The following is a 19,878-nucleotide window of genomic DNA, read 5'->3' as shown; positions in this document are numbered from 1 at the left end:
AGACCTGTGAGCTGCGAAAGGCACAAGAGTGGTCAGGTTCATTCACACCTTCCTAGGGTGCAGGGCTCCAGAGCCAGACCTCCCAGCACTGCAGCCTCAGCCCAAGCTACACGTCAGAAAAGCCTTGGGTCCCACCTGAGACTGCTTTCTGGGCTATCAGCCAATTCTAAAGTGCAGCCAGGACTGAGAGCCATAGAGAAGATGGGACTTGTGCCTCTGAACTGTGGAGAGGCCTGCAGTGGCCAGAGTTGCTGTGTTAACTAGGGGTGCTGCTCTGAGGGACCCCGGTTGGTCTTTGTTATGTACTATTACCTCCTAAGCAGCCCAGTCCTGACCAGTTAAGGCTAGGATGAGAGTCCATCCAGCTGTCACCTGCCCATCTCCCCTCCCCTAACCCCTCCCAGGCAGTCAGCAGCCAGTCAGCAATGCTGCAGTGAGTTCCTCATGGGTCCGTTACCTACAAACTCCTTATTGCCGATGAAAGGAGCACGAACATCAGGTTCATAGAGCTAATGAAGTTCTGTAAGGAATGGGCGACGTGTGCTTAACCTGCACTGGGACCGTGTGAATTTTTAGATGAGCAATGACTGATGCTATTTTTCTGAAAACTACTGGCACACATCTCAAGGCCTAGAAGGGTATGTACCAGAAAGGTGACGTCTGGGTCGTGAGAATCCAGGTGATTTTAACTTTTGTTGTTGTTGCTCATCAGCATATTCTAGGTTTTCCATGATGAATATATATTAATCCAAAAATATAGTAATATTTTACTATGTGTAGTAAACATTTTAATACGTGTAGTATTTTTTAAAAGCTGAGCATAATCACACAGAATCAATTGTTTCTTACAGAAAGAGGTATACAGCTGGTCTCTGGGTGCTCAGATCACACAACTACACTTTTTAAGACACTTCCTGACTTTGCAAACCCGGGAGACTTTGCCCTCACAAGAGGCCAGGGGCCACATTGTACTTTTTTGGTAAATCTGCGACACAGGAAGCATCAAAATAAACACATTTATTCATTTTTTTGCTGTAGAGAATAAAACGCTTTCCTGTGTCTTTTTCAGAGGAGAAATGGATACTTCACTGGGTATGTGCAGATTTTGTCAGTGTTTTGCAAAGTATATTCCATGAAACTAGTTTTCCCTGGACAATAGATATGCCCACCACTAAAGAGAAATCGGTGGGGAAAGGGGGAGTTCTGTAAAAGATGGATTTCCTTCCCACAGGAATCTGCTGGGCCTTGCCTTCACTCATTTATTGTGCATCTGTAACAGGGGCTTGTAGACTACAGCTCTCCCCAAATTTATTTGGGCATCACTTTCCGGAAAACATTTCCAGGGACCAGTGCTCCCTTGAACAGGTTTTCAGGATCAGGCACGTTCAGGGTGGTATGGCCGTAGACGTCTGTGGCTTGAACAGGTTTTCGGAAACACAAGTCTATCCTTTCAGCACATAGTTCTTTGACCTTCTACCACAAAGCAGAGTAAGTGTGCCCTGACCCCCTTGCCTGGCCCTCACAGGCACTGAGCTTAGGTGACTCACAGTGTGCTCAGGCTTCTGCCATGGGGCAAGCTAAGCCTCAGATGAAGTGGCTTAGAGCCGAGAAAACAGACAAGGAATGGCCCAATAAACATTCACAATTGAACATCAAGCAACATTTTAATTTATTGTTTACAGACACCACTAAGTTACACTATTTTTATCAGCCTCCATTTTGGTTGGACACCAGTACAGCCAGAGGCATGGTGAGAGGAAAAACATCAGACATTTTATTAGCTACTGTAATACTTGCTGTCTCTCTAGGCAACTAGTCTCCCCCAGAGACATTTCTACCAAGTGCTACTGCAAAAACCCAATACATTTACACGGAAGAATGCCTCACTGTACATTTAAATTAAAAAACAAAAACAAAAACAAAAACAACCAGTTCAGGCTCTGCTAGAAAACGTGTGGTAGGAAGATAAGGGTCTGAAGGTGTGAGATGCATATAGTAACTAAAAGTGAACGAATGAGCACCTAGTTTCTCTGCAAGTGAAAAAAAACAAAACAAAACAATGGTGACTGCACTCCATCTGTGGGGCAGAATGAAACCTCTCTTTTACACCCTGCTTGAACATCAGGTGGCCATCGTGACTGCATGAGTGTCTAAAAGTGGCCTGTCATTTTAATCATCACCTTGCAGAGAGGTAAACATTGCATGGTCCAGCCACGTTCCCCAAAGTGTGTTCCTAAAAACATGATTCCTACAAAGTGCTCCTTGCAAAAGGAGTTTGGGAATTAAAAAGATTTAGATACTACTGTAGGCTGTTATCCACTTCCTGGAGAGGCACAATGTGTATTATCACATGGAAGGTTCTAGAAACCCCTTATAAAGAAATGCTTAAAAAGAAACGTTAAACTTTGTTTAACCCAGAGTTTCCCACATCAATCTGACATTGGAATCTTTTTTTTTTTTTTTTTTTAGATAGCACATTTCATAGAACGTATTTTGAGAAACCATCCTCTATGGCTTTGAGAAACTCTTTGCAGAAAAAAAAAAAAAGCACAGAAAAATCACGTAACTCCTAGGATAATGTGTTGATCAATAGCAAAGAGGACAACAGATCCTAAAGATCAGAACCCCATTCTGATTCCACCCCAACACCTCTGCCATACACTGAATCTGCCTGAAAACAGGCAGCAATAAATTTTCCACAACTTCCTTCCACATGGTGTCAAGTGTTAGGCATGCTGACTCCAGTATGGAATTGAACACAGTCCAGATGGGGAAGCCCTATGTCATGCACAAGAGGCCAAGTGTTGATAGCCTTTCTCTCTTCTGTAACAATCAAGTCATTAAACAAACCTTGTTGCTTATTCCGTGTCTACAAGGCTTTTCAAATACACTTGACTGCCCTTTGTTCCTAATAAAAAAGGAACAAGAAAACGTACAGAGCATCTAATTGTTTTCAGCAAGAATGACACAAACCAAGAAATCAAAATGTAAAAGCTTTTGTCTGTATAACCAAATAATTTTCAAATGCTACAGGGAAAGGTGGAGGAAATCCATGAGATAACTGGAATGATGTTAGTATTCTATCATTTGCATAATACATAATCTTTTTATTCTCATTTCCAAGGAATTTCACATGATATTTCAAAACAGAAGATGGTGAAAACAAAACTCTCCAATGGTGGGACCTGGCAAACAAACAGTATCTCTACGCTGCCAGGCTGTCCACCAGCGCTCATACATCCACAGCAATTCTCGCAAACCGATACTGCAGAGAGGCGGGGGGCCTCAGCAACACGAGGCCCCTCTCCGCTGCCGGCTGGCTGGAGAGCATATCCAGCAAACCCGTCAAGCTGACAAACCCCAGGGCTTCTCCGCAGCCGACAGCCATGGAAAAGTCTCCCTGCGTGACAAAGCCGAGGAGAACTCTGGAGCAGTGAGACGTCACAACAGGGAGGGGGCCTGACCACAAGCCCAGGGTCAGAGCTTGGTCCCTGGCTGTAGGGTGCCTTCCTGCCAGACCCTCAGGCACACTGCACACTTGGTCCTGCCTCTTCTCTACTCTCTTCTTCTCTTTCTGTTTCCGTATCTTGCTCTTGAATGGGTCACTGTGCTTGCATTCCTGGGGCCCACAGTATAGCCGATCCCGACTGAGCTGGAGGAAGTCCTCCTTGGCTGGGACACAGATCATGGAGTGCGGCTCAGGGTTGCCCTTCCTCAGCAGGGACAGGCTGACCCACACCAAGGCCCTGGGGAAGCGGTCCAAGATGGCCAGGCTGGCCGCTCTGGTCATTGCTGGCTGCCCGCTGCCGGGAGCTCGCTGGGGTGCCCTCCTGTCCCTGGAACTGGGCCCACACCAGGCTGACAGCTGCTTCAGTGATTTCCTACTCCTACGTGAAGTGGGAGACACACATTTGAGGAGAAAACATGCAATCAGAAGATTGGGCACTACTGGAGTTAACATGATTTTTTAATACTCTATGTGGGAAAGCATAAAAACTAATTTTTTTACAGTTAAAAACAGACATTAATGCATTTTTGTATATTTTTCTTCTAATGTGTCTACTCTTCTTAGATACTAAAGGACTAAAGGTTTAAGAAATTGAAGGTAGAGAAAAATAAGAGAATCTAAGGCTGAGAGAGACAGTTCTAGGAAATGAAGGAAGGATATAAAGTTATGACATGAGTATAAAGCAAGAGCACTTTTTAAAAAAATCTAAGCACAGAAGAGAAGGAAACTATGAAATACCACCAAACAGGCTGCAGCAGGACACATTTCGTACAGTGGCCTCTCTGATATAACAGTGTTAAAACGAGCAGGTACATCACTCATAAATTCAGATCATTTGAAAGGAACCAGAAGAAATCTGATTCAGGGATATAAAGGGGAGAATGCTTGCTCAGAGTCTGCAGAGGGAATGTTCCTCATTACCTAGGGTCACAGACGCAAGGGGACTGCTCTGTCAGCAAAGACTAAATTAAATAGGTCACAGAAAACAATAGGTTTATGTCTAAGGATGACAATACTTTAAATCATCTGGCCAGTTAGTACTGTGCTCCAAACCAATGTGACTCAGCTGTGTCCCCGAGCCCTCTGTGAGACACACATGGCAGGACTGGCTTTCCCCTCCAGGAAGCCCAGGCATCCCTTTGGGCTTTGCATTAAGGAACGAAGGTAACGTTTACATCCTGTAGTCCGGTCAGAATGAAAACAAGACAATCTAAACGACATCCAGGAGTCAGGACACTTACCTAAGAACGCAGAGGAGACTGCCAGTGGCATCCTGGCCTGTAACCAACTTGGTCCCCACCTGGGCTGGGCATTCTGTGTCCATTACTTCTTGGGGCTCACTGGACCTGCTTAGAGATGCACCCCCTTCATCAGACAGCTCATCAGTGTGTTCAGGCATGGGAGCACAAGGCAACCTGTCTCCTCTCAAGGCATTTTCCTCACCACTTGGAAAGGCGGCCACAGAGGATTCCTCTTGGGCCTGGACTCTTGACTCCCACTCTTGAGTTAACTGCTCCCAGGGACAGCAGAAAGGTGCCAGAGTGCCAAGCTTAACATAATTGGGTCGTTTTGCAGGAGGGCGCCTAGTGAAAATCAAGGGGGAGAACCAATTTTGAACAATTTAGGACTGAACCATTAAAATAACTACGGCCATTGTACTACATCTCTACTTAAAAAACAAGCATACTGGAGCGCCTGGGTGGCTGAGTCAGTTAAGCATCTGCCTTCGGCCCAGGTCATGATCCTGGGGTCCTGGGACTGAGCCCCACGCGTCAGGTTCTCTGCTCAGTGGGGAGTCTGTTTCTCCCTCTCCCTCTGCCCCTCCTGGCACCTCCTACTTACGCACACTCTCTCTCTCTCAAATACATAAATAAAATATTTTTTAGAAAAACAAAAAACAAAAACAAGCATACAAAAAAATTTTTCCGGGATCCCTGGGTGGCGCAGCGGTTTAGCGCCTGCCTCTGGCCCAGGGCGCGATCCTGGAGACCCGGGATCGAATCCCACGTTGGGCTCCCGTTGCATGGAGCCGGCTTCTCCCTCTGCCTATGTCTCTGCCTCTCTCTCTCTGTGACTATCATAAATAAATAAAAATTAAAAAAACAAAAACAAAAACAAAAACAAAAATTTTTCCAAATATGATTAAAGAATAACAACCAACTCTACTGGCCAAGCTTGTTTCCTGTGGTTTCAATGACAAAAGGTAATATGTCCCATAAAGCAGCCCCATGTAGCCACTGCACAACTCCAGGAAGTGCCATTCCTGAAAGACTCCAAATACATGCTGTCCCTGGACTCATACAGTGATGTCCCTGAACATGAAAACATTCTAAGTTCAAAAGGAACAGAAGGGGGTGGCTGTGAAGTTTCCCCTCACTCGACTTGTAGCTGGTGAAAAATGGTCCCGGGGTACTAGCCTCATTCAGAGACCTTTAGAAGGAAGTAAATGTCCCAGCTGCCCTATAAGAGACCGCGTCATTATCAGTTTCTCAATATACCCTTCCAGAGACACTTTATGTATGTATGTGCAGACATGTACATATTTTTTTTAAGATTTTATTTATTTATTTATTCATGAGACACAGAGAGAGAGAGGCGCAGAGACACAGGCAGAGGGAGAAGCGGGCTCCATGCAGGGAACCTGACGTGGGACTCCATCCCGGGTTTCCAGGATCAGGCCCCGGGCTGAAGGTGGTGCTAAACTGCTGAGCCACGTGGGCTGCCCTACATATTTCTTTCTGTTTCTTACCCATCTTACATAAGTGGTGACACATCAGATACAGTACATTTTGCTTAACTTTTTTCACTTCACAAAATACCTTGGAAATCATTTTATATGAGCACATTAAGAGATCCTTCATTGTTTTCTAAAAAGCTGCATATCTTACTCCACTATTGGATCATACCCTAGTTTATTCAGATAGTTCCTTATTAAAGGACATTTTGGTAGTCTCAAACTTTAGCTTCTATATACAATGCTTCAGTGAATGACCCTGAACACAAGTATATCCACTGGTAAGTTCCTGGAATGGAACTGCTAAAGCAAAGACTATTTAGCATTTGCAATTTTGAGAGAGATTTCCAAAGTCACAGGGTGATAGCAATCGACTTTTTCAGCAATGGACGAAAGAAGGAGAACCTCTGAGAAATACCACAGAAATACCATGAGAACCAGGACCCCAAAACATACGGAGCAGCCTGGCTGTTGGACATTCTGGGCTGGAAGACTCTTAGGGAGTCCCAGAACCCTGCCCTCAGATTGACAATCTCCTGTGGGACAGGCCCTGACATTCCTTCCCTCACATGCTTCTTACTATGTGCCATGCCCCAGGACCCCAAATGAACATGAACCTGAAGACCTAATCGGGGGTTCAGTTTGAGCCTACACTCTGGAGTTTGAACCAAATATGTTCTGGCCTCCCAAGAGGGGTAACTGGTAAAAAAAATACTCCCAGGATACTTGCCTCACCCAAAGACCTTTAAATGGAAGTGAGAGGGAGGGAAAGAGGAGGAGGGAGGGAGGAGGAGGGAGGGAGGGAGGGAGGGAGGGAGGGAGGAAGGAAGGAAGGAAGGAAGAGAAAAGAAAGAAAGAAAAAGTAAAGAGAAAGAGAAAATGGTGCAAAAACTTCAAAGTATTCAACATCACCAGAAGCAAACAAAAAATTAAAACAATAAGATGTCACTTTTTCCACCCATCAGTTTTTATCAATAGTAAAAGTTGGTAATATCCTGTTATCGGGAGTGAGGGGAAACAGGCACCCTCTGAACTACAGGTGAAATCCTAAATTAAAACAAACAACACTCGTCAAGAGTATAAAAAATCTTTGAGGCATGTATCTTTTTTTTTTTTTTAAGCCAGGAATCTTATTTATGGGATTTAGTCTAAGGTCTGTGTTTTCTTTCCCCTCTGGCTCCTCTGTAGGGAGAGCAGTTTCTCATCCCATGGGCCTGAAGGGGGCAGATGTCCTCCTGATGCCCCCACACCATTTTTTCTTCTCCTTCCTCCTCCAAGACCCCAGCTCCCCTGAAGCACATGACATTAGATGAACCACTGGCTCTCCCTTCTCAGCCAGGTCCTCCATCAGCCACCCATACACGCCCTCCACCTGCTACACCTCCTTCCCCTCCATCTTGACTCCTGTTACTCAGTGGCTTTGGTATTTACCTAGATCAGCCTTCTAACACCTGGTCTACAGTAACTTCATGTCTTCATTTCCCATCTTTCATTTCACCTCAGAAACCCAGTCTCCCAGTCACACGACACCTTAGTTTTGGTGACTGCCATCACCTGCTCCACCTTAAAATCTCAATTTCAAGTATCTACCCTCAGAGTGATGCCTCCTCTTCCAGCCTATTTACCCCTTCCCCAACACAACTCCTTGAGCACTGGAACTTACTCCTTTACCATCTCCTCTTTTTTTTTTTTTTTTTTAATTTATTTATGATAGGCACACAGTGAGAGAGAGAGAGAGAGAGAGGCAGAGACACAGGCAGAGGGAGAAGCAGGCTCCATGTACCGGGAGCCCAACGTGGGATTCGATCCCGGGTCTCCAGGATCGCGCCCTGGGCCAAAGGCAGGCGCTAAACCACTAGGCCACCCAGGGATCCCCTTTACCATCTCCTCACAGCAGCTCACCACTGTTCTCATACGTCTCTTCTTCTTCTTCTTTTTTCTTTTTTTTAAAGATTTTATTTATTTGACAGAGAGAAAAAGCACACACAAGCAGGGGGAGCAGCAGAGGGAGAGGGAGAAGCAGACTGCCCACTGAGCAGGGAGCCCGATGCGGGACTCAATCCCACGATCCTGAGATCATGATGGGAGCCAAAGACAGATACTTAACCAGATCTTAACCGACTGAGCCATGTGCTCCTCACACGTCTCTTCTTAAAAAGCTTAAACATATGAGAATCACTCCCCTATATGTACCCTCAACTTTCTCCACCTGGCAAAGCCAAACCTGGTTACATCCAACCCTCCACCTATTCCTGCCAGCCCTGGATCAGCAAAACAGGGCTGGGGAAGAATATGCAGAAGTCCTGAGTCATATAATATACATGAAACTCAAGTGGACTCCCTGACATTTCTCTAGTCAGTTCTACCTTCCACTATTCTGGAAAATGGTCTATATGGATTCCTCTCTCCTCAAATCTCCAACAGCCTCTCTCCCCTTCTTATTCCCAATAACCTTGCCTCTTTTTATCACAGAGGAGATGGTCACGATCAGGAGAGTTCTAACCTTACCTCTATGCCAGTCTACCCCATCTCAATCTGTATTCATATCTCAGCATCAGTCTTCCAGCCCACTAAAATGAGAGATCTGAGCCTGACCCTATGAAATACCATCCCCCCCTCCCCACTCAAGGGCTTTGTTCTTGCAATGTTAGCCTCCCTCCTCTCTGCCGGTTCCCTCCCACCAACCTAGAAACATGTGCTTCTAGAACATAAGCTCCATGAGGACAGGAGCAGATTTTCTTGCCTTTCCCTGTTGTAGGCCCGGTGCCAAGAAGCCTTTGACACATAGCAGGTTCTAAATCAATATGTTAAATGAATGAATAAATCAGACAAATACATGAAGATGCATATGGAAAGCTGTTCACAGAAGCACATAGCAAAAAATTAGAAATGACCTAAAGGGAAGGGCCACTGATTAATTACAGGACATCCATACTGGAGTCCTGGATGCAGCTGTTCAGTTCTATTTTGAGTAAGGGTTCGCAGATTATGACTCACACACCAAACCTGGCCCACTGTCTGCTTTGATATGACCCATGAGCTAAGAATGGCTTTTATGTTTGGAAATGGTTAAAAAAAAAGAACATCTTCTGGCACATGAAATTATGTGAAATTCAAAGTTGAGTGTCCATAGACAGAGTAAGGATGGCCCACAGCCATGCTGTGGCTGTATCATCTGTGGCTGCCTTTGTGCCACAAGGCAGAGCTGAGCTGAGTGGCTGCTATGGTGGAAACCAAAGGTCCCACAAAGCCAAAAATATTTATCATCTGGCCTTTTACAAAAAAGTTTGCCAACACTTGGTTTAGAGTCACATTTATTGATATGAGAAAACTATCCATAATTGATTGCTAAATTTAAAAAGCAGGTTTTGAAATAGTATATAATATAATCCCTTTTCAAAAAAACCTATACCTAAGAAAAATTTGTATGAGTAAAGAAATCTAAAGGGTGAGAAATAAGTATTATTGTCAATTGTTATTTAACAAACACATAGAAGATTCTCCTCCCTGTATCCTGGGAGGCACACAATACATGATTGCTGCCCTCAAAGAGCTTGCAAGCCAGCAATCTAGGAAAGTATCCCTGTCCTTCCACTCATGCATCCACTTGACAAAGCCTGAAAACCTAGCACTGCCTGCCTCTGTGGTTGTGGTAAACAGGAAAACACAATCATAGAGCTCATGGTCAAGGAACTACAACAACCTATTATCTATTCATTCATCAGTCAACAAAGAAAGTTATTAAGGGCATCATGCACCAGGCACTGGCCAGATGCCACAACAAACAAGAGAGTCTCTGTGCTTCCAGGAGCCCAGAGCATAGTAGGAGATCCAGGTTGTCAAAGGTAGCATGTACTTCACAGTATAGATGTAAAGCCCTTCACTGGCCACTCCCCCAGTGAGAGAAAAGAAAAAAGTCTAGATGGATAGATACCAAAATCTAACATCACTACTTATCTCTCTGGATGGAAGGAATATACCAGTTTACAAAGCATTTTTACACATTTCCATAGTTTCATTAAAAGTTCACACAAAAAAAGTTCATAAATATGTATTACCTCTATAACCAGTTATAAAAAACACAAACTCTATTTTGAGGGAACAGGGGCTGGTAGTGTAAATCTCAAATCAAGCATCTGAAACTCAGGCCCATAGTTTAGACATATGCCATCATCACTGTAAGCAAATGACCACAAGGGTCTATAACTTGGACAGGCCTACAAAAGTCATATATATGACAATCTTCTGACCTAATTATGTCTTGGTTATGTGAACTCAGGGAAAGTCTATGAAAACTCCACATTATATAAGAGTTCCTGAAGCCATTCCAAATAGCATTGGCCAGTGCTGAGTAGGCCCTTCTCTTCCTCATAAGACATTAGGAAACTAGAGAAGCCGGTTTCTTACCTTTTATACTTTTCAAGGAGAGTCTTGGCTTGCTCCTGGGCAAACAGAACCCCAGCGGGGCAGTCTGGGAAATCACCAGGAATGTCAGGTGACCTTTTATACTGCGAATGCACTACAGACTCTTTTAACCCACCAACTCTTGCACCTCGGTAGATCTAAAGGAAATGTCAAAAATATCCTATTAATATACCAACTTATAGTAAAATCAGTGTTTGCATAGAGAAAATGGGGAGCGTCTGGGTGGCTCAGTTGGTTAAGTGTCTGCCTTTGGCTCACGTCATGATCCCAGGACTCTGGAATTGAGCCCTACACTGGGCTCCCTGCTCAGCGGGGAGCCTGCTTCTCCCTCTTCCTCTGCTGCTCCCCCTGCTTGTGCACTCATTCTCTCTCTCTAATAAAAAAAAGAAAATGGGAAACAACCTAAATGCCCATCAAAAACAGAATGGGTAAGTATGGGATAATCCTACAATGAGTTCTACAATCGCAAAAATGACGAAACAGAGCTTCACCATCAATATGGGAAAATCTTAATGTTGAGTGAATATAGTGAGTTGCAAAAGCATATATGTGGTGAGGTATATAAAGTTTGAAAACATGTCAAATATAGTTTTTTTATTTTGGGATACAAGCATACTTAAAATAAAGCTATAGAAACAGGCAAGGTAGTAACAAACACCAAAAATAGGAATAGTGGATTCTTTTAGAAGGAGGGTGGGAAATGAAACTAGAAAGAATGCTTCCAATAAATCTATGTTTTATTTCTTAAGCTGGATGGTGACTGAAGGGTAAATAGAGTTGTTCATTATATCAGTATCTATATTTTGTATGCTTGAAACATCTAATAATTTAAAAATTAGAATTATTTAAAAATATTCCCACTTTTATTATTCTATGTATATATATAAAATTTTATATATAAATATATTTAAATATATAATTATTAATAATTTTTAATAATCAATCATATATAATATATTAATATATTTTTTAAAATTAAGTAAGCTCTATACTCAGCATTAGGCTCAAACTCCTGACCTAACAAATGAGCCAGTCAGGAGCCCAAGAAATATTCCCATTCTTAAATGCTTAACCAAATGTCTCTTGTACTAAGCATAATCGCTAAAATTAATTACCTGTGTGAATTTAACAGTCGTACATGTCTTTTATACTCTCTAGCTCAAAAAATTTAAACTATCGAAAAGAAAAAAAATACATTGGATTTTAATAAAAATTTTAGCTGCAGTTAATAGGAATACATGGTCAGCACTTAAAAAATAAAAGTATTCTATAGAACCATAAAAATTAGAAAATTATAAAAATTGCTTTTAAACTTTTAAAATTCTTTTGAGTAAACAAAACAAAACCACACAAAACAAAAAACCACCCTGACATTTTGTTGCCACTACTATTCAAAAATCAGGACACTTTCAAAATCTCAAAAATTCACACTATGTCAGCCCATCAATGAAACCTGGCTCCAGGGACTTTATGAAGTATCTGTGTCAGGAGACACCTCGGTGGCTCAGCGGTTGAGTGTCTGCCTTTGCCTCCGGGCATCATACCCGGGTCTTGGGATCCAGTCCCACATTGGGTTCCCTGCGGGGAGCCTGCTTCTCCCTCTCCCTGTGTCTCTCATGAATAAATAAATAAATAAATCTTTTTAAAAAAAGTATCTTGTGTCAGAATTATAGCTCTAAGGGTAGAAAAACAGCACTCAGTTTCTAAGTTGTGTGTGAAATCTAGAACAATTTTAGCACTTGTTATTTACTAGGAATGTATTTTACACACTGTAAAGTGGGAATTGAAAAGGAACTTACAAATGGAATCCAGAAGGCCATGCCCCAGCCCTTTGGGAGCAGGATGTCCCAGCCACTTCCCCAGCCTCGTTGGTCATCACCAGTCACCTTCCCTGGCTGCTGAATCAAAAGTATAGGTATCTTGGATTCCTGGGGCCCTAAAACAAGCTGTGACCCGGGCACCAGCAATTCACTTCTCTTCCGGTTTAAATCCTAGAGTGGAAAAAAATAATTCAAGACAAACAATCCTAATTTTCTGGGAGATTCTACTGCTACTCCCTATAAGCAGCTTTAGAAAGTTAAATGCTCTTTCAAAAACCAAGAAAAAAATGTTCTCAATAAATAAATGTAAGCCATTTGAAATGCACGGTATTCCTCCTATAATGATTTTCCTCTCTACAAGTGCTTTGATAGAAAATGCCAAATTATCTTGCATTTGAGCTTCAATACACCACATGATTCAAAATTAAAAAATAAAATACATCTATTTGGCTAATCTCTTATATCAGGATTAGTTTTATATTTTGATGCTCAGTCCCTACATTTACTTTGGTTAAGATTTGTTGTCAGGAAGTAAAAAAGATACAAACAATAAACAACTTCTCAAGGAGCGTCAAGTGGGAAAATACTTTGGCTCTGGAGAAATTTTTTCACCAGGTCTTAAAGATTTACAAGAAAAAATGCCATAAATTACTTATTATCTGACTGTAGGGAGTGGTCAGACTTTTCTCACCAGCTGCAAAAAGAGATGAACAGGCAGGAGAGAAGCCCAGCACTCACCTAAGAGACGATACCAGAGGCTGCCTCCACAGTGACAAGTCTGACTGCTACCTCATGAATGCTCCTCAAGCACGACCAAGTCCTGATTCTCCTTGTTAACCTCTGGTTGAGTTGCCACCACCATCTCTACATGGTAGTAATTCCAAAATATCTGGGTCCATAACCCCGACTTTTCCCCTGGGATCAAAACCTTGTCTCCTGGCATCTCCTCTGGGGAAGTCCTGAGGACCTTCCAACTCAGTTTATCCAAGATTAAGTTCATCATGTCCTCCATTAAGGACTACATCCAGGGTCTCTTTTAAAGCCATCCAACCACAAGTCTGATCTCCCGCTCTCCTGCCCCCACCCCCATTCCTAGTCTAATCCACCTCCCACAATGCTGCCAGAGTGAAAGCTGAACATGTCATGATGGCCCAGCTAAAACCCTTCAATGGCACCCTATGTCCCCTGTCTAAATCCTTAAAATGCCTCAAGGTTCTTTATGCTCTGACCCTTATTCATTTTTTCATCTCCTGCCCCATCCTCAACTCCAAGCTACTGACCTACTTAGAGATTCCTGAACACCTCATCCTGGGCCCTTGTACTTGCTGGTCTCACTTCCAGCAATCCTTTTCTTTACTGCTGTCTTGGCTCCTGATCCTGAGAAGTCTGGTTTAACTCTGCCCACCCATCTAAAAGTCAGCTCAAATACCAGTTCCCCTAACCAGGAAGCTTTCTCTAGTTTCCCTAGTCTGAGCTTGGCACCCCTTCTTTGGGCTTCCTCTAATCCTGTACTTCCTTGATACCTTAGCCATCTATCCCACCATCTACTATGATTCCTAGTCCTGGTAGCTCAGTCATTGTGAAATTAAAGTTAGAACATTTAAAGGGGAAAAAAAACAGTAAAAGAAAAATATGTATTTAAACCATGGGATTATCATTTCAAGAAAAAGTCTTTGAAGCAACTTTTTCCAGAGATTATTCTTCTCTAAGAACACACACACACACACACACACACACACACACACACACAAATCCTAAGGATCGATAAATAGAAAATAAAAGGAAGTCTATGGGATTCTATAAAGTATGAAATAACTTCTACAGCATCTAGAGTGAGGAATTTCAAACTATCTTCAGGACTTTACCAATAATCCTTACACCATTAGTTACCTGATCCGAGATTTTATTCTTTGTGACATTCTTACAGATAGCATGGTTCCAAATAAAGCTATGCGCACAATCCACAGGCACACCCTCCAGGAGCAGCTGTCTAACTTTCTCATTATCTAAGAGGGAAAAGAAATAGCCTTCAGATGACATCCTCTAGAACAATGAGGTCAAACTCTAAACATTGTTGGTTGACCTTCTATTACAAGAAAATATTTTGTAGGCACTCATTTAACTTCTCTAGAAGAATTTTATTTTTTAATTTTTTTATTGGAGTTCAATTTGCCAACATATAGCATAACACCCAGTGCTCATCCCGCCAAGTGCCCCCCTCAGTGCCCATCACCCAGTCACTCCAACCCCTGCCCACCTCCCTTTCCACTACCCCTTGTTCATTTCCCAGAGTTAGTTGTCTCTCATGTTTTGTCACTCTCACTGATATTTTCACTCATTCTCTCTCCTTTCCCTTTCACTAATTTTTATATTCCCCAAATGAATGAGAGCATATAATGTTTGTCCTTCTCCAATTGACTATATTTCAACAAATATAACCACAATGGTTATTTGTCGTTTCTAATGGATGAGTAATCCATTGTATACCTATACCACATCTAGAAGAATTTTCTTGACTAGAAATTAAGTTATTCCTATAGTTGGTTTCATAATCTGCAAAACTGCAAAGGCTCCTAAACTTATTTTTTGGCATTTATTTTTAGCATATAAAATATAAGTATCACATTCAGCTGCCTTGAAATAGCTGCCTAATCCCACATTTAAGATAACTGAATTCTAGGAACCACTGCACAGGTGAACAATTTTTTTACAATGTGCTAGGACAGGACAACCTATATTGTAACTATTGGTTTTAGGGTTCTTTATAGCATTCCTGGCCCAATGGTTGTGAGCCAATAGATACCAGCTTTTTCTTCTGCTCTATTATTTCAAGTCTCTTATAATCCTTTCTCATTGAACTGAATATTTATTTCTTCTGTAAAATAGGTTCTTCACATTCCTTTAAAAAGAGCATAGTTCCTGTGAAATATATTGTTTCATCCCTTTAAATAAACTGTGCCATGCCAAAAAGCATTCTAGTGGGAAAAAAAGAAGAAACTTTTTCAATTACAAATGTTATACTGATAGAAGACATATCCTACATGAAGTCATTTAAACACTAGGGGGGAAAAATCTTCCAAATCTATTCTGTTGGTCTGAAAAATTAAAAGAAAAAAAAAAAAAGAAAGAAAGACAATTCATGAGTTTTAGCTAGCCTCTAAACTGCCTACATAGAAAGGTCACTCAAAGGCACATACCTGCATGAGTCTGATGGCTGGAAAAAAAAAAAAAAATTGGAAGCCTCTGGGCCATACTGTGACAGATTTCAGGGGAGAACAAAGATAGAGAATATTAAATTGATGAAAAGATCTGAGATAAAAGCTCCTTAAAGCAGAAACTGCTTCTAGTCCGCTCCTGTTCTTCATGGAGATAATAACCAACAGTATCTTAAGTTAATAGTGCTACGTGCTGTGAAAGTTCACATAGCCTGTCTAGGAGCAAAGAGGCTCCATCTCAAACAGCCTCTCTGTTTATCCAGAATGCTTTCCTGTGGAGTGCTGCCACGATCTGAGTGACAGAAGTGGGACTCTACAAAAGACAGGGCTGATACTTAGGATGTAAAGGCACAGGAAAGACAGCTTCATCTTCAAATATTCTAAAAAACAATGATATTTAAATAAAAGAAACAAAGTAGGTAGTACATCCAGATGATGGAATATTATTCAGTGTTAAAAAGAAATGAGCTACAAAGCCATGAAAAGACATGGAGGAACCTTAAACACTTACTACAAAGTAAAAGAAAAGAATCTGAAAGGTCTACATATTGTATTGATTCCAATGAGAGGACATTCTAGAAAACTAAACTATGAAGACTATAAGCAGATCAAGGGCTGGGAAAGAGAAAGAGAGAGAGAGAGATGAATAAGCAGAGCACAGATTTTTAGAGAAGCAAAACTATTTTATAATACTACAATGATGGATTCATGTTGTTATAAATTTGTCAAATCCCACAGAAATAAAACACCAAGAGGAAACCGTGGACTTCAGGTAACAATGATATGTTAATGCAGGCTCATGGAGGCCATGCTGGGGTGGGGTGGGGGTGGGGAAAGGAGAATACAGGAACTTTCTATTCCTTCCACTCAATTTGCTGTGAACCTAAAACTGTTCAAAAATATAAAGTCTATTTAAAACAAAATGGAGTATGTCTGAAGGCAAAGAAGAAGGTCCTTTTAAGTCAACAGTCAGTCTAGTAGTGAGGGAAAAAGAATACCACCAGCCAAGTCAGCTTTACCTACAATGACTATCGATTCCAAAAGTAATTCTAAGTCCTATGCCCAAGACTGAAATAAAGCGTAGTTTCTTTCATGCCCAGGCAAAAGTCTTCTAATGAACTACATAAATGCAGAATAACTTAGAGGTTGAAGGAAATAGCATGTCTTCTCCTTTCTTAAATGTATTTGGAGATGACCAAGTTTTTTTTTTTTTTTTTTTTTTTTTAATTTTTATTTATTTATGATAGTCACAGACAGAGAGAGGCAGAGACACAGGCAGAGGGAGAAGCAGGCTCCATGCACCGGGAGCCCGACGTGGGATTCGATCCCGGGTCTCCAGGATCCCGCCCTGGGCCAAAGGCAGGCGCTAAACCGCTGCGCCACCCAGGGATCCCAAAGGAGATGACCAAGTTTTAAACTAATACTTTCTTTTAGTAAATTTTCCTTAAGAACAAAGGAAATTTAAGTTTTTCTCATCTGGGAATCAAATAAACCAAAGTTACAGTCTTCAAATTCACTCTGTTTTAAATTAAACATACAGAACAGTTAAAGGGGACCAATTGAAGCTATGAGGGTTTTTTTCTCCCAAGAGCAAAAACAGAGAAGTCAGTGCACAATGACTAATAATTGGATACTTTACAAAGTCAATTGCAGATCAATGCTCTAACGGTGCTTGGAAAAGCTATAAAAGGGGATAATCTCTCACCTATCACTCTAAACACAACTTGACTCTTCCTGTGTTTGGGGTATACACACTACCGAAGAGTGGTAGAGAAAGATTATAAAGAGTCCAAAAGCACATGCAAAGCATTTTCTAAAGCAAATTCATCTCTGGATGAAAAAGACTAGTTAAAATCATCTATCAGAACAAATCAGAAGATGCTAAGGAGAATAAATACTAAAACAACAGTACAACAGGAATTTATTTTGAAATCTCACACAGAAAACAAGTTACTTACATACTGAAATGCTGTGTTAAGTTGAAAAGATTTGAAAAACCATTATTAATATTTGAAATCAAATTCAAGGATCAAATGATCAAGCAAACTTTGTCAAAACATCTGAAAGTATGCATCATTATTTCACGTTTTTCACTGAAAGAAACTATTTCCTTCTCTACACTCTTGCTATTCTACTCCCAACACTTCTGACACTCACATGTGCAGTCATTTCCCCAAAACCAAGTAATTCTGCAACACCAGCTAGGGGTCCTACAGTTCAGATCAGTTCTGACACAACCTTCCTGGAGACAGTGTCAGATCCCACAGGTTAAGGGCTCACTCCCACAAGATTGCCCCTTCTTCAGATGCCAATTAGAAGTCTCTGGTCTAAAAAAAAAAAAAAAAAAAAAAAAAAGAAGTCTCTGGTCTACTATACTTCTGATCAGCTGGCTATAAACTGGTCTCATGTATGACCTCCTCCTCAAATGCAACAATTCCTAGAATGGCTCCCAGAATTCAAGAAAACAGTTTACTTAATCCATTACTGTTTTGTTTAGTTGTTGGTTTGTGCTTTTTAAATAAGAAGACTGAACTCAGAAACAGCCAGATGGAGGAGCCAGATAAGGTAAGGTATGAGGGAATGAGGCCCTTGCCCCCTTTGGACTCACAATCCTCCCAACACCTCCAAGTGTTCAGCAAACTGAAAGTTCACCAAATCACAACTGTTTAAGATTTTTACAGAGGCATAATCAGGTAGGCATGATTGATGAAATCATTGCCCATTGAGAATCAAACTCAATCTCTAACCCCCTCCCCCTCTCAGAAGCAGGTCTGGGTGGGGCTTTGGGTTAGAAGGGCCACCCAAAGTTCCAGCCCTCTAACCTGGTGGGTGGTTCCCCAGGTAACCAGCCCACCATCCTTCACATAAAAGTGATGACTGAAAGGGGCTTTTATGAATAAGAAAAGACATTCCTTTAGCCTTTAAGCTTTAATTTTAAGAAATTAAAGGATTTTAGAAGCAATATGCTAGAGTCAGGTGTATCCACACAAAAACCAAAATGCATATTTCTTACTCTATCACAGTATCACAGCTATATACCCTCTCTTTTCAGAGTTCTCTGATTCCCAGTACACATAAGAAGACAGTTTGTTATCCGAATCAGGCAAACCCTTCTTTATGGCTTAAATGGCACCAAAATTGGTCTGTTTTGTCTAAGTCAAAATAGGCAAAGGTTAACCTCAGCTATAGAAAGAGAAATTGGAAGTACATCAGAGAATTATGTTTTATGTCATCATGACATTGAGATTCTTCCAAGGATTAGTCTTTTATTAATTGACCCGGCTCATCAAAGTATATTTCAAACTTTAGTTTTGAATTATCATCCTAGATGATGTGTTACATTTGTTGGTAATGTTGGAATAATACTAATCTCTTAAAAAGTTTACTTCTTTATGTAGTTCACATACCAATACTTCAACGAAATTACCTAAAACAGGTTTCAATAAAATACCACAATGACTAACAAGATGGTAGGCCTTCATAGAAATGAAATCATGTTTTTCAAGGTAGACTTTAATTTTCCTGGAACTGATTCATATGAAAATAAACGTCTTAAAAAAAATTGAATACATAACTGCCTCATTCCAAAAAAAGATCTGAAGCAGCGAGGCAAACAAAGTGGAGTTTAACTATAGCTTTATGGCAATTATGACAGTCAACATTTAATGCAGAGTCAACAACTTTTAGGGTTGCACCAGACCATAATGCCATTAAAAAGAAAAAAGGCAACAACTCATGTCTGAGATCCCATAATTAGCTGCCTACAGATCTTCAAACTCCTCCCTCACCTTGCATGTGAGGTTCTGACAGACTAATCTGTTGCTCCCTTAATACGCTATTAACTACACATGGAGGTAAAAAAAAAAAAAAATCTGAAGCTATTACTACACATACCTGTATTTTTCCTCTCAAAACTCAGAAGGTAATTTTAATGATTCTACCAATTAATAGTGTTTAACTGACAATAAATACAATGTGATATTATCACAATTATTGCAAATCCCAGATCAGATTAAAAAGCCAGCTCCTATCCACCTTCCGATGCCACCCTCACAGAACAACCTCCCACAGGCCACTCTACTGAGTCTAAACCAAGACATCTTCAGCACCTGGGATGGCCTTGCCAGGATTCGAACCTGGATCATCTGTATGGTCAGACAGAGGCTTCCAATGAGC

General features: G+C 41.3%; 1 protein-coding gene across 4 annotated transcripts in view; it reads right to left on the bottom strand.

The window, feature by feature from the left end:
- The window catches only part of POP1 (POP1 homolog, ribonuclease P/MRP subunit), a 40,809-nt gene that overhangs the window by 2,045 nt on the left and 18,886 nt on the right, over positions 1–19,878 (bottom strand). For 2 of the 4 annotated variants that reach the window (XM_025450328.3, XM_025450326.3), the window contains exons 12-16: positions 14,378–14,493; positions 12,467–12,658; positions 10,650–10,804; positions 4,750–5,091; positions 1,646–3,887 (exon numbers count right to left, since the gene is read on the bottom strand). In XM_025450328.3, the coding sequence (XP_025306113.1) occupies positions 3,233–3,887; positions 4,750–5,091; positions 10,650–10,804; positions 12,467–12,658; positions 14,378–14,493 (1,460 nt within the window). In that variant the 3' untranslated portion in view covers positions 1,646–3,232. Of the gene's footprint in view, positions 1–1,645; positions 3,888–4,749; positions 5,092–10,649; positions 10,805–12,466; positions 12,659–14,377; positions 14,494–19,878 lie in introns of those variants that run through there. The other 2 variants (XM_025450327.3, XM_035713642.2) reach the window with 2 other exon arrangements.

This window comes from Canis lupus, chromosome 13, assembly GCF_003254725.2.
Source record: "Canis lupus dingo isolate Sandy chromosome 13, ASM325472v2, whole genome shotgun sequence".
In the NCBI taxonomy this organism is placed as follows: domain Eukaryota; kingdom Metazoa; phylum Chordata; class Mammalia; order Carnivora; family Canidae; genus Canis; species Canis lupus.
Note: the sequence above shows the minus strand (reverse complement) of the source record. Positions and strands in the feature narration are given on the sequence as shown.